Here is a 15629-nt window from a genome sequence, read left to right as displayed (position 1 = left end):
ATTTTCTCATTATACAGCTCCTGCCAGTTCCATGACACGTTTTCCTATTGTTACAGGATTTCCTCTCATCTTTGGGCAAAGATATAGGCCATTACCTAATTTTTCCAAGTGGAAGAACATTTCCCGTATGTATGCCACTTTCAAAAGCCAAGTTCACTTTTGATGACGCTTATGGTTTCCCCTTCAGAGACCCTTTTTGAAGCTAATGCCAGATTACTTATTAACTCCCCTCTATCCCCCCAACCAGTCATCTGCAGTGTGTGTGTGGGGGATATTCCTTACTCACTCTGTCTTTATCGATGTCAACGGGCAGGACAAGTGATGTCACACTAAGTCAGACATCACTGCTGTCCTGTTGGGAGGACTTACCTGTCAGTGCAACATGACCTTCAGACCAATTTCCAGTCACTTCTAAACACAACAGACAACCTCCTTTTCTGTCACTAAGATCCTCTTGGTGCTTTACAGCTTCACTGACTCTTCCAAGACAAACCATTGGCCTTCTACAGATTTTAAATTTCCAAAATTCTTGTTTTTTATTAGTTGCAGTTAAGTGAAAGAACCAGTATATTTAATCACAAAACCAGTGGTTTAGCTTATAAACAGCATATTTATAGAGTGGGTGGAAAAAGATGGGTTGTGTGGGTCATCAGTCCTGGTCCTTTATGATTGCAAAGTGTGTAATAAGCAACCCCAGAAGGAAACAGAATACCACCCAAACACTTAGTAAACTTTAGAGTTTGTCTCAGTGAAAAGCCACAAAAGTTACAATGCATCACCGGAAGAGAGTAGACCAGTAGCATGTTTTTAAATACTGCTAGTGGTTATCACAAAACACTTGGCCAAAATCATGTATGCAAAAGATCTATATGGGACAGAAAAAATAATCTTAGGGAATCAAATTCTTCAACAGCACAAGGGCAGCACAGAAAAAGAACAAAAAAAAAGAAACCAAGCAGATTACCAGTCCTTAGAGATCATTACAAAAGCATGTTTTAGATATTGATACAAACTTAGAATAGCTTAGAAAAGGTAAAAGGGTGTTTAAGTGTACAAAACAAAAGTAAACTTATGTGTAGTGACAAACACCCACACAGTTAAGAAAAACCAGTAAAAGCTCACTGTTCCATGGCTGATTACAAGAATTCTGCTGTTGCATGTTATTGTCAATACTAAACAATAAAGCTATCCTTTAAATCAGAAGTTTCTAGGCTATTGACTGCTTAATGCCTTAGTACTCCACATCCTGGTAACTAGATTTTCTTTAAAGTTAAGGTCAACTACAGCAGCCACAGGACGGCCATCTCTACCCAAAGAATAAAGTTTAAGTATTTCCCCCATGGCGGGGGGAGGGCAGGGAATAATCCCCAAGTTTAAATTTCTTACAATTCATTTGAAGAAGGTAGCTTGGGAATGAAATTTTTCCATGCCCACTACTGCAAATCAGGCAGAACACCAAAGCAAGATGTGTACCTGTTTTGCCATCAGTAAAAACAGCATAGTATATTGTCATAGGTCAAACCATTTAATTACTAGGAAATACTTCTTCAGCTTTATTTATAGAGGTAGACAATACAGAAGACATCAAACCATCCTGAATTTATAAAAGATAGCTACTGCAAATTCAGTTAACATCTTCCTAGAGCTTAATCTACATTGAAATAACCCCTAGAAAGAACTGAAAATCAGGAAGAGTGTAACAATATAAGCATCACTACACTACCCAAGTGTTTTCATATCAGCAGCCTACATTAGATCTGCAGTCAAAAGAAAAGAAAGTGTGAGATCTGTAATGAGGAATTCTGAAAAGTCTTCAGGTTTTTTTCTTTTTAAAGCATTGGTAATAACAAGGTCACAAATTTGTAATGCACACTTATATATGGTAAATAAGCATTAACTGCTCATTAACTATACTGGTGATGGCATTTAGATCCTCTTTTTTTTTTCCACAGAAAAGAAACAACAGGTAATGACCACTTGGTGTTTTGACCCTGTTTGGAAACCCATTGATAGAAGTTGCAAATTCTTCCTTCAGTAAACTATTACATGTGGATTAGCTCTTCCTTTTTACAATAAGACTCTGTATTTATACTAGACTTCCATGTAGCTTTCCAAGTAGCAATACAACAGTCATGTAATACTGACTTTAGAACAATTACAGAAAGAGGCTTTATTCCAGAGAAACAGGAAGTTGTTACATGTATGCAAGAAATAACTATGCTTAAAGATTCAATTCCTGAATCTTTTCACAAGAAATTCTGCTCTTAATACAAAAAAAAAATTTTATACAAAACCCCCAACAAGTGTCATAATACACAGTGTCAACATTTATATGCAAGGACCTTAGATGTCAAATCAGGTTTTCAGAGCAGTTTAAGGCAAACATTGGTTTACCACTTTTGATTGCATATAGTCTCTCATATAAACTCCACATTTTAGATCGCTGTCCTTTCAAAATTCATACTTTTAAATTGTTCTTGAAGCACATCAGAATCTTCACCACTCTCTGTGCTACTGAAGTTTGTACCAAAATCCAGCTCACCCTCTAATCCACTGCTCTCTGGGCCATTTTTAGTAGTCACACTCACAGTTCTGTCTTGTCCTTTATCAATCCTGCAGAAAGCAAGAGGATATTATCACCATTCACTTTTGGAATTTATTTTTCTTTTAAACAAGAATGGGATGGAGGGTAAAATATTTTACCAGGGATGGAAACGGGTGGGATATGGGGAAGAGGAGGAGAGGGACAATAACCTAAAGTTCCTTTCACATTGAATAGGAAAGATATAAAAGACAGTAAAGGAAAAAGTCTGTGAAGAAAAAAATAAATATATGAACAGTTTGACCAGCTAAGCAACTGCTGGCCAGTTGTCACAAACTAGCAAATTGATACCAGATGCTCAATAGAGAACTCTAGTAAAAGAAAAAAAAAAAGCTTGATAAATATATTATTGTAACTGTGCTCAATATCAGCCTTATTTAGTGTTTCTGTTCACTAGTAGATGAATCATCAAATAACAGACAAAATGTAAACAGTAAATTGGCTTATGCATATTTTATGGTGCTCTATACTGAAATCCATTTTGAAGTGCTTTGTTCCTAAGGAAGATAAGCAATTTACCCTTTGGAATTAAAATAAAGTGTCTTATCCAAGTGATACTTTTTTTGTCCCGGCCCCACTAACAGCAATAGCCATTTCACTACTTTCAGTAGAAGAAAGTGAGGATAACGACTCCACTTGATTCCTGTCAGGATTACTCAGAATACGGCATAAAGTACAGTTTCTTGGCAGTTCCCAAACAAGCTTTATAAAAAGGGGAAGCAACAGTGCAGTACTGAAACTATGTAATCTATGAGCTACTTACGGAATTACTATTTCTTCTTCTTTTCCACATTTAGCACAAATTTCTAGTTTACCAGCACATGGTCGACAAATAATATGGTAAGGATCTTTTACAGTCTTCTGGAGGCACTTCACACTGTGAAGAGAAAGAAAACATGATTAGAAAAATATTTGTGGACACTTATTAAACATTCTGTGTTCAAAGACAATACAGACATACTCTTCAAAAGAGGAACAACATGTTATAGCCCAGTTTCATATGAAACAATTGGTGTTTTAACAAGCAGCACTACCAAAATCATTGCCTGTCTCCCCTTTCCTTTAACTTTTTCAGGAAGAATTATTAAAACAAGAACTGAAGAAGAAACATAAAACCAAGAATTTTTATATTTAAAGTGACAAAAAAACCCTTTCATTTTACTTCAGTAGGTAGTTTTACTTTAAAACCTACATAACCTTGTCTTCTGGTTTACCGGTAATTCTTAAGTAAGAATATAGTACAAAAAGGTGCATGCTTTTCACAAATAAAAAGCTTTCAATTTTACAGTGTCTTTCTCTTGATTTTCTCAGAGTATAAACAAAGCCCGTGCTAGACTTCACTTTTTGTGCACTGAACTATATTCTAAATAAACCCAACCTAATTACATAGAGGTTTTTGGCTATTCTTTTTCAAGATATGATAAAACTCTGTAGATGAAGTAATTTCTAAAATGCTATAGCTTAACATTCAGCTGACATCTCTAAAGCCTTGTATTTTTGGAGAACAGAACCCAGAACTACACATCCCATGTAATGCAGCTGTCCTAAAAGTCACTCTTTCTTGGTTCCTCAGGCACTCAAAAGTGTCAGGAAAGATTAAGCATACAGTTCTGAAGAGGGGATTTGAAGACTTGGCTAAAACAGGCTGAAGGAAAATATCAAGTTTTTGCATACCTTATAAGGAGAGATGCACTAACTAGCATCTAGTGAAACAGAATTTTTAGTTGCTTTCTCAAATCTCATTCTTAAGCACTATTGCCTTCTTCCTACTATCTTCATCTAGGCTCTGTTGAGCTTTCGTTATTAAGATGCACATACCTAAAAAAAGCTGTAAAATCACAAGAATTGCTGTAGGACACATTTGACAAAAGCAAAGTCTGAACTGCCTAGTCTCTTTGGTCTTCCATTCCTCCAGGAAAAACCTACAGTTAGATGTCACTGGAAATACCTACTTCGGTTGGGTTTTTTTTTCCCCTTTCTTCTATGTTCAGTCACTTTAGTATAAAAAAAAAGTCTACATCTAAAAAAAATGTCTAGATCTTCCGAGCCATGTCACACCAAACAGGGGTACTATCTATGCAAGATGAATAGACTACTTTTTAAAAATAGTATTATTTGTAATAAATAAATAAATACTAGAAATAAAAGTAAAGTAGGGATAACTTGTGGCTGTACTAACAATCATAATATTGAAGGTGTTAAAAAACTAAAAATAAGTCGAGGTACAGAGAAGTCCTCCATTCCCATCGCCTATGAAATGAAGAATTAATTTTTTTCCATATAGTCACGTTTTTAATGTCTGTAATGTGTCTACTTCACCCAGAAGCTTCACCCATTGAAAATTTTCACAGTCTTGTCCTTTCAGAACAGCAGCCCACTCAGCCATTGTACTGCTGTAGGCTGGGCTAGAAACCACCACCTGTAGAGCTAGAATGGTCTGCAGCCCAGTTTACTTGTTTAAAAATATGATGGAAAACATTACATATCCTGTCGTAAGCAGCTGTCCCACAATGCCACTTTTTCTATTTCCAAAGCTTCACCAATTTACATGCTTTTTTGCCTACTTTATTTTCCTTTTGGGGGTAGGCAGAGGCAAAAGAACCAGATTCACCACCACACGATTTGTTACAGCTCATTACTTTTAAACAAGATGCACATAGTCATTTCAGAATGAGTTAAAAAAAGACAAATCCCAACTTTATCTGCGGTGAATAGAACCCAGAATGTTCACTTTGAGAATCAGTGAGACTTCTACCTAATCAATTTTTTTTTTTTTTACAAGGTGAAATCATTTACTAAAACCAAATATTTGTTGCATATGTTTTCATATTAAAAAGAAAAACTTCACACAAATGGGGGATATAGTATGAACTAACCTTCTTTCCCTTTTAATCTACTGAAAATCAAAATAAAATACACTGTCATAAAGGGAACTGCACACATACATTTACAGAACCTCTTCAAGCAGTCCATAAGTATTTCAGGAGTATTTAACAGAGAACAACACACAAACATAGAGTGAATTACTGTGACAAAGCTGGCTGTATCATACACCACAGCCCAGCTGCAGTTTCTTTGAGTTCAATATTTCATTGTTGAAACACCGGCTGTGTCTGCAGCCACAGAAGGACCTCCACAGCTGAGCAAGTAAGAAGGAAGCAGAGAGTATCCACTTCAGAAAATTAACCTGTCACAAACCTATAAATTATTTTAAGATATTTATAATCCTCGTTATGTACTTATCCAAAAACACCTAATACAGAATTGTATGCAAACAATGCTAAACATTTAATATTTGGGATTATAGTTTCACATACAAAAGAGAGAACGTGCTAAGAGGTAATGAAATGGCATGTATTGCAAACATTTTGTAGAAACTGAGGTCTCAGTAATGGTAAGGAATTTTGATATGACACAAAAATAAAGCCTTCTGCTCCTCACTTCTCTATTAGATAGTCTTTGTGAACTACAAAAGCTAAGACACATGCGGATTCCTCTAGTATTGACTTGTAACGAGGCCTTAGAAAATCATGTTACGACTGGGTCAGGTTTGACTTTTTGTTCAGGAGTACACACTAACAGTTTTGAAAACTTACAGCTCCACGGTTCAAGCATTTTAACAGCTAAGAGGTAATCAGTTGGTTTTCCACTATGTTTTCTTTTCAAGAGTTTAAGATACAAGATTACTGAATTAGAAAATTAACACTGGTTATATATTGCCATTGCAGACTCTAAATTTGAAGAATGTCCTATAGTAGCAGCTACTACTTGTGAGTTTCCAAAACTAGAATTTTTTCCAAAAAGTTCACACACTACACGATTAATACAAAGTATCTTAACTTACCATTTTTTAGGTTTTGATAGTAGTTTGTACTTGCTGAATTTTACCCGCCACTCCAAGATTCCTTTGCAATGCTGACAGACTCCATCATGAAGCTTAGCGTTTATTTTCTGAATAAATAAATAAAAATTAAATTAATAATACATTGAAAATTTCCTATTTTTATGAGTATAATCTTGGTCATTCAACCCATCTCGCATTTCAACCCATCATGTAATTAATACAGTATTTAGAAAGATGTTTGTTTGATATTAACATAAGAATTTTACATACATTTACTGCTAGTAATTTTCTTCAGTAGAAAGAGTGCTGAGGTAGTCTTTTACCTCAAAGTAGTCTTCATTATTATTATCATCATCATAATTTTAATATTGTTAATAGTAGTACCTATTTATGTTATTATACTGTTGATAATAACAAAATATTCATAATAATCTATTGTTTCATCTCTACATACTTTACAATACAGATTTAAGTATAAATGAGACCTGAAATAACATGGGTTTTATGCAAGGAAGACACCTTGCAAGACTTAACTTTAAACTTATTATTGTTCAAGCTATATATTACATACTTTAAGTAAGTAGTATCAGGACTTTTTCTCAGATCACATTGAAGTAGAATCCACACATTTGCCATCAAATCATTCAATGTCTCTTTCATCACAAAATTCCTTTATGAAAAAGTAATACATTTTTGCTCTCAAGTAGCTATGATAAAATCCTCAAAATGGTCGTTTGAACTATGGTATATTTTCAAGTCAATGCAAAGTTTACCTTAAGATCTTCTAGAACATTCTGCATTTAGTTTGCTCAGGAATACAAAATGTTAACTGGCCAGTACTATTATCACAAGAGAAGTTAATCTGAGATAGAAGTAGTACCAAACCACAGTTACCTTAAATAACAAGCAACATACACTTGTACATCGAATCCACTTTTACTTCTATTCTAAAAATGCAAGCAGTAACTTTATCTATCATACAGTTATGTGTACTAATTCAGAACTTTAAAAACAGAAATTTCACGATTAAAAAAAGCATATAGCCAAAAAAACCTATTGGGCTTTAAGACTGCCTAAAAATGGCTACCATACCAAAATTACATTATTAACATGGTTTAAAACACATCTATTTTTCAGAATACCTAAAAGTTCACTGAAACAGATTCTGCATTAATTGTGATTACAGTTTATGTTATTATTTTACAAATTGAGAAGTTATTCTATGCATACAGTAACTTCTGAAGTAATTTCCTGGTTTTATGACCCACAAGAGCTTCTTGCTACTCCACAAAGTTCTGCTTCAATACACTAGACAAAAGAACAAGCCCGGTTTTAAAAATACAGTATCTTATTCTATTCTGAAAAATGTACATGGCAAAGGAAATGCAACTTATGACTAACACCAAACTATGGGACTTGTTTTCCATTGTTCCCCTTTTTACTAGATTTCAACCATTCAGAATAAGTTTTTGCACAGTGTGTAGTTAACTGAAGGTGTGGTGTGGGGCTTTTTGGCTGGTTCAGTTTAAAGACAGTAAAACCTTTTTCCAAATGATCAAATACAGATTTTGTTAAAAAAAGAAAGACAGGCAGACAGAAACAAACAAACAAAGTTTTGCAGAATGCTTGAATACTGAATACAGAGAGCTGTGGTTTTGATGTCAGCCATACATCATGAATTAGATGCTCCAAGAAACACAAACATTTGGCTAATGTGGAAACTCTCTGAGAGAACAGCACTGGTAAGTTCTCAGCCAGTATCTGTTAAAGGGCTGACAATTCAAACTGCTGTCAGCACTGACTCTTCATTCTTTCAAAATTCACACAATTTGAAGATAAGCCTTCTTTTCAGTGCTTGACTAGCACAAAGTAAGGCTCCAAATAATATAGCCTGAATAAGCGTCTAATAACCTTCAAATTAGCCTGAACTTCCGGGTTCACCCTCTGACTCTCCTGATTTGCATTAATTAGTAATGCAGGAGGGGAGAAAGACAGAAACACTGTAATTTGTATTCCTAGGTGTTTTTTATTGTGATCAACTATTCTTAGCACTACTAAGGCAGAACCCAATAAACATCAAAAGATGGCAATAGTTTAAGATGGTTGTCTTTCCAAAGGGAGTCAGCTTCCTTGCTGAAAACCACCTCGTTTCCAATAATACATCGTGACATCACAGCTGCAGATGGGAGCCCTGTTACTAAGTGATGCAGGGACAGGCTCAGCAATGCGTAATGCACTTGGAATGCAAGGGGCCACGCTTAGGACTGCATGTGGCATAAGCGGTTCAGAAGAACAAAACAGGAACTACTTTCACCTCTCATCTACAGGAAATCCAAAGTTTGTCAAACAGGCAGCCTATTACAAATTCTGCTAAACATTCGCCATGGAACAAGGAAATATGCAGAATTATTAATGGTGCTTTATAAAGCTCTTCTTCCTCCCAATATGCTTATCATCTGGCTCCAGAATACACAATCATACAGTGATGAATTTATTTTTTATTTTGTTTTTTATCAAACTAAAATGCAGGCCATCCCAAATTCCAAAGATGCTTTTTCATGTTTCTCATTGTAGGCCTTTGCATGAAAATACCACCTCATAGCAAGGCCAAGTGACTAGTCATGTGGCATAAAGACTTTATTATTGGGATTTCTTCACCTTTGCTTCAAATAACAAAGCCCTGCATCTTATCTGATGCCTTCATCCCAAAGATTAGGCCTCCCTCTATATTAACACATTGTTTCACCACTGAAAAAGGTCTTTAGAAGATAAGCAACACACAAGAAGCTCTGAAATTAATGTAATTCAATTGCACAGCAACAATCACAGCCACATAAAGGCAATGAATCTCTATCAGAGCTGGTCTGTGTATTTCCACTACTTCTACACATTCTCATTTGAACTGTTCTGTCTTCTTGGTACGATCAGCAACACTTCAGATATCCAGTCCAAAGGTAAAGATTAAGAACATCGACCAAAATGCTGCCTAAGAGTCTTCTGACACCAAATTAGATTGTAGCTATGAAGATCACAATTATGCGTAACTTTAGATCCTGATCCAGGTGTAAAGATGCCTGGGCTTTTCAACCTAGTCACCTGTAGCACCACAAATCTTAAGAAGCAACCCAGAGAAACCACATGGTACCTGCTCAGAAGGTAACTGGTAATTGGAAGAAAGATTACAACTTTTCAGTTCTAATTTCCTCCTTCTAACATGCACACATACAGCACAGTCTCTTCCTCCCCTTCAGCAACTTCCTCTTTTTTCTACTCAATGTTGGTACTTCAAGTATGGAGTGGTGTAGTTAATCATTGGCTCAGCATATCTGAACATGACAGAGACTATGAGTCTACAATCCTTCTACCACGCTGTGATTTAGAAAGTCAACAAAGAATGATGGATTGATGTTAAGCAAGCAAGCAGGGAAATTTACAGAGTTCAACCTTGACTTGTGTTTGCCTTTTAAGTTTACTCTCCTCAGGAAAAATGCCTGACATTTAAATGTTATTATTACTAAAACAAGTTGATAATTTACTGTGGTTTTCTACACTAAATTCAACATTTCCTTTGACCAAATAAAAGTACCGTATCATTTTCAAAAGTAATGCAGACTTGAAGAAGGAAAGAAAGCTGTCCCTAATTAAAGATTTGGATAAACTGTTATTTTCAGATTTTTGAAATCACCAGAGAACACGTGAGAGTAAGTTGTCCTAACAAACTGGAAGAGAAACTTTCCTAGTCTCTCAGTTCCCAGTCAGAATGGGGAAGTAACAGTTAAATCAAAGAAATCCCTCCGCTGCTTCCTTTTCCTATTAATATTCACTTTTTAATATATTTTGTACATGGTTTAAACTTTCATATATTTGTATTTTCTTCCATTCATCCATTTAATAGCTTGTTTTCCTTTAAAGGTACAAAAAAACAACAAACCACACAAATATCTGAACAAGGCTTGTCAACTTCATTATTCTCTCCCAACTTTTCTACCCAGCTTTTATGCAGGCAGTTAGCTCTCATACACAAAGAGGTGGTAGTGCTTATGGTCTGAAATGGATTTCCTGGTGTGAGAACTACTCTGAGAAGTTAGATTCTGTTTCTGCCACAGCAGTTTCTCTATTTTTTTTAAATGCTTATTTCCCTGTTTTAGTCAATAGTTCTTTCCTCTTTTGTCATATTTCCCTTCAAGCACAAGTGCAACTCATTCAGTGCTTACAGTATGTCTATATACTCCCCAAAGAAATTACACTTATGCAATACAGATATACATAAACAGTCTTAAAGTATACAGTCACAAAATATTCCATGTGCATATTATACACACTGTCAGGTCAACTGCATTAATGAAACATCATCCTTTGTATGTTCACGTAACCCAACATCAATTCATTTAACAACCCACCAAAAGCAATTCAGAATGTATTGAAGTAAACACATGCATCTACACCTACTAACTTGGCACATAAAATAATCCCTAGCTTAAGATAGCATCAAAGCACTCACAAGCAAGATGTAATGATGGGGTTTCAAAGAAGCCTCACTGTCTGTTTGGAAGTTTCTAATTATGTGTGAACCTATGGGTATTTCAATTTACTCTACTGCAAGCAGACTCCTACTACTCAGCACACATCAGTGGTCTGTTCTGCTGTAAAAAAAATGCAATGCCATCCATAAACTTCCTTCCACAGGTGATATTGCTTCAATCAACAAGGCTGAATGCAGTAGTTCTGAATAACTACACTTCTCAGAAAAACAAAAATCCCTAGGATCTCCAGCACATGACTGCAAAGCAGTTAGAGCAGATCAGTTCTGACTAACAAACCTGAAACTGTGATATGAGACATCAGCTTTTCAGGGTTCTAATACACATCTCCCAGGTTGAAATCAAGTCCCCCAGCTTCACTTCCTCACATATTGTATGAGTATTACTTTAAATTCCATTTTCTACACAGTTATTTTCTCATCTCTTTCTAAAGAGAAGTATATTTAGCTTTTTAACCAAAGTCTTAGTCTTCCCTACATACATACTGGTTACATATGGATGGCTATATAGCTAGCATTTAAGGCCCTTTCATGTTTTATTGCTACAGACTATAAAACACATGAAATCAAAAGCTTTCTCTATGTCCAATTCCAAATGGCCATTTGGAGATCATCAACATGTTTAGCTTTTTCCAGATCAGTGACCATGGATCTGAAAACATGCAAGTAACCAGCAAGAGAACATATGCACTTGGAAGGACCAACAGTCAACTCCCATCCTTTTTCCCACAAAGAACTGAACACACACATGCTCACTCTCTCTCCATGCCTCCCCTGAGTTAGGTTAGCATCCAGAATATGCTTGCTCCTCCTCTCCTTACATGAAAGAGTATAACCCAAGCCTGAATGCACTTCTGAACCCAGAATAACAGGGGTGGCTAGAGAGTAGATGTTAGCCTACCAAGCTACTGTATGTTGCATGAAGAACAGAAACTAACGAAACTCCAATGCTGTTATTGGACAATTCCAGGTGGCTACATGTTTATCTGTATCTCCCCTCTGAGCTTCAAGTCACAATCACTGACTCAGCATTTAAGCTCCGTATTCACTTGTTCTGTTACCACTGCTTTCCCACAGTCTTGACCAGTGTCTCCACTGAAACAAGTTATCTATCCATACAGACAGCTGAAGAAGCAGCTGACATCAACACTATGGTAAAGTTGAGGTTCAGAGTTAATAAGCTCTGAAATTTAGGGAAATGTGGATTATCATCTGGAGCATACTTAATGAGAGGAAAGAAATGGAGAAACAGATCAGTCATTTGGGTGTAAATATGAATCACTTTGTGGTTTACCATCTTATTGCAGTGGAGTTCTAAATGTTCTTGTTGAATACTATTTGCTTTCATCTCTAGAACTACTCCAGCTTCCATGTTGATTTATGTAATACACTTTACATAAAATGTATATTCATATAACAATGTATATTCCTCAGCTCGGTGCACAAACAACTGTTCCGGAATATACTATGTAAAGCAAGCACCCATAAACAAACTCCAAGATTCAGAAACTAACAACACAGTGTGTCTTACCCTGTCCCAGCTCTTCCTTCTTCAGGCCATCCTAGGATGCAAGCTTTCCCAGCAGTGTTGTAGGCAGTTACCCAAATACAGTAGAGAGGCAGTGTACTTCGCTGCAAGGGTGTTTTAACTCAACTAGCCTATCCCACAGTAATGCTGTAGTAAAGACTGATCATCAGAGGAAAGACAGATGGATCTTTCAGCATGTTCTGCAAGTAATCAGATCTATGGTCTTTAAAATTAGAAAATGGATGCCAAGCTCGGTGTCAGACAGAGAGCACAAAACCTTTCAAAAAACCACAAAACAACCAGATAATGACTGCCAGCAGGAAAAAGTCATAAGTCTATTAGATCAATTTCCTCTGCAGATATTACTTTACTGAGAGAAACAGCAATAACGCTGCAAGTAACTACAACTCCACCCACAGTACAGCCTAAAGCTACTGTAGTTAATACTCCACAGTGCACAAATGTAGGAGGATAAAAATTTTAAGCTAAACAGCACGCTGCAGCCTTTCAAGATGTATTGCACTGGACAGTGTGTAACAGTAGTCAAAGACAGGGCAAACACCTAAAACTCCCCAAATATTAGCAGTGATTTACAGGAGACCCACCCTCTTTCAGCAGCTCTGAGTATTCCTCTGATCTTCTGAACTAGTGAGAGGTGGAAAGGAAGAATGCCCCACTCCTGTATCAGTCCCTGTGATCAAATTGCTACTATCTCTTCCTTTCCCTCTTCACACTTTGAACATCTGTGGTGCATCTGATCATTGAGGACTACACAAGACCAAGATGCAAAAACTGTAATTATTCAGCATAGCTTGTATCTAAACTATGATATTAATCATCACTTAATCTTTGTTAGTCTAACTTCTTTTCAAATTTCTCAAATAGCAGAATCAGGCCTAGTTATTACTATAAAGACCTCCCTGTATCCTCTTGCACTAGAATTTGTACATAACAGTATGCCAAAAGAAAAATGCATACTTTCCTTTTACCACACACTATCTAACTCCGTAATAAGATGCACCTTCTTCAAGAAGCTTCTTTCTTGTGTTCAGCCATCTCCATGAACTGGCAGGCACACAGAGAAAAGAAATCATTCACTTGAAACAGAAAGAAAAAAGACACAGTCCCATATCACAGTCAATGCCCACAATGAATCCTGACTACATTCAAAAGCTTTAAAAAAAAAAATATTTGTTTGAGTGCATGATATTGTGTAGCCAGTTCTATATGATACAAAATATCTTAAAAGGGAAGAAAGCCAGCCATGTGGATATTAAAGTGATTACTTCAGTTACAAAACTGATGTCAGAACTCAGTTTCTCTTTGAACACTTTCCTGATAGACCTCTACCATATTTTTGTGTGTGCATGTGTGTGGAGGCCAGACAGGAAAACACTCACCTATCAGGGATCATGCAATGACTCACACAATAAATAACACTGGTGCTGCTTAGAGCCCCAGGAAAGCAGCCTGTTCAACTTGCAGAACCAGTCCTACAACATCTGGGAAGAAAAAAAAAAAAACAAAAAACAAACCCCACCACCACATCTCCCTCTTTGGTGCCATTGCTTTAACTTACTACTTTCTTCCCTTCCTCTCAGTTCCTTCTGACAACCCAGTCAGGTTCAGTTAAAGGGATATTGACACGACAGCAATAGCACCAGATAAGCCTCTTCTAGAATGCTCATCGTGTGTTTTGCTTTATTCATCACTTTCACTTTAGCCTGTAAAACAAAACATCCCACTTCAGTGTTGTTAGTGCTCAAGCACACTGCTTGGCACTGCTATTATGTTATCACAACCACAAGCATAGAGCATGTTCCAAGAATATATGGTAAACCATTACTTCTTCCTTGCTTAGAAACAAAAAAAGGACAACAATGGTCTTTTGTAACAGTGTAAGCCAAAACGTTTTACGGTAACAATAGTGCCAAAATATCAAACCATGATAACACCATTCTATGTAACTACTCAGAAAAGCCCCTTAAGATTTTTTTAAAGCCTTAAAGCAAACACTAATAATTTTTAAATTGTCTCAAACATATGTAAAGTGAAATTTGATATTTATATGGACGATGGGGGAAGTTGTTCAAATCAACTTTTCAAAATAAATTCTCAAAGTGTTAAGGTGTCTGAAGTAAAACCACACTGTCACAAACTTTAAGACCATATGCCTTAGAAGAAGTCACATGGATAACACCACAGGGAACGTTTATTTACTGCACTCACACTGCACAAAAGTAAATGCTTTATTTCAGTCTTCCTCTTAACAATTCTTTGGCTTAACGAGGGCTTTTCATGTCATACATATGATTCAAGGATCACACAACGTATTTGCTTACACAACACCTTAAAACACGGGGTCAGGTGACACCTGACTGAGAGGCCTTATTACGGATTACTCCTTTAACGCCGCAGTGAACTTTCTGGACTAACCTGGGCCAAGAGTTTCTCCGCCGCTAAAATGAAAAGGTTTCTCGGCTTCCTCTCCTATCTGGCTTCGTTTACGATCCCGAAGCCCTTCAGGACCTTCCGGCCGAAGGGGACAGGCCATCGCTCCAGCGCCATCCGTGCACCCAGCAGGCCGCACAGGCGCTATTTACCCCTTCCGCCGCTCCACCGCCTCAGAGGGGTCGTCCCTGCCGCCGCATCTCCCCGCCCGCCCGCGGCGCACCCGTGGCCACCGGGCAACGAGCTGCGCGACCCGGCCCAGCACAGTCCTGTGCCGGAAGGGGGCGGCCAGGCCGGTCCCGGGGCGGCCCCGCTGCCTACCTTGCGCTGAGCGCTGGTGTCGTACTTGTCGTTCCTGAAAGCGCGCGCGTTCTGGTAGCGCTGGGGCCGTGTGCGCGAGACGTTCCCCTTCTCCGAGCTCATCCCCCCGCGCACCCGGCGGCGGCGGCGCCTGACCCGGAACCGCTCCCTGCGCCGCCGCAGCCCCGCCGTTGGTCCGGAGCCGACACCCATGTAACCCCTCCGTCCACAACGGTTCGCTGCCTCTTCGCTACTTCCCGCCCACCGGCGTTCAGGCGGAGCCCCAATGGCCGGAGCGGCGCTGCGGGCTGCCCCTCTATTGGCGCGCCGAGGCCGGCGCCGCCCCGCCCCCTGGGCCGCTCCG

General features: G+C 37.8%; 1 protein-coding gene across 1 annotated transcript; it reads right to left on the bottom strand.

The window, feature by feature from the left end:
* Positions 1-510: 510 nt before the first annotated feature.
* CZH9orf85 (chromosome Z C9orf85 homolog) lies at positions 511-15596 on the bottom strand. The gene is made up of 4 exons (XM_074811558.1): positions 15287-15596; positions 6447-6553; positions 3366-3479; positions 511-2613 (listed from the first exon to the last, which is right to left on the bottom strand). The coding sequence occupies exons 1-4, from the start codon at positions 15476-15478 to the stop codon at positions 2436-2438; spliced, it is 591 nt and encodes a 196-aa protein (XP_074667659.1). The 5' UTR covers positions 15479-15596; the 3' UTR covers positions 511-2435.
* Between the last annotated feature and the right edge of the window lie 33 nt (positions 15597-15629).

Source organism: Strix aluco, chromosome Z (assembly GCF_031877795.1).
Source record: "Strix aluco isolate bStrAlu1 chromosome Z, bStrAlu1.hap1, whole genome shotgun sequence".
Lineage (NCBI taxonomy): Eukaryota > Metazoa > Chordata > Aves > Strigiformes > Strigidae > Strix > Strix aluco.
The sequence above is the reverse complement of the archived record's forward strand: the minus strand, read 5'-3'. Positions and strand labels throughout refer to the sequence as shown.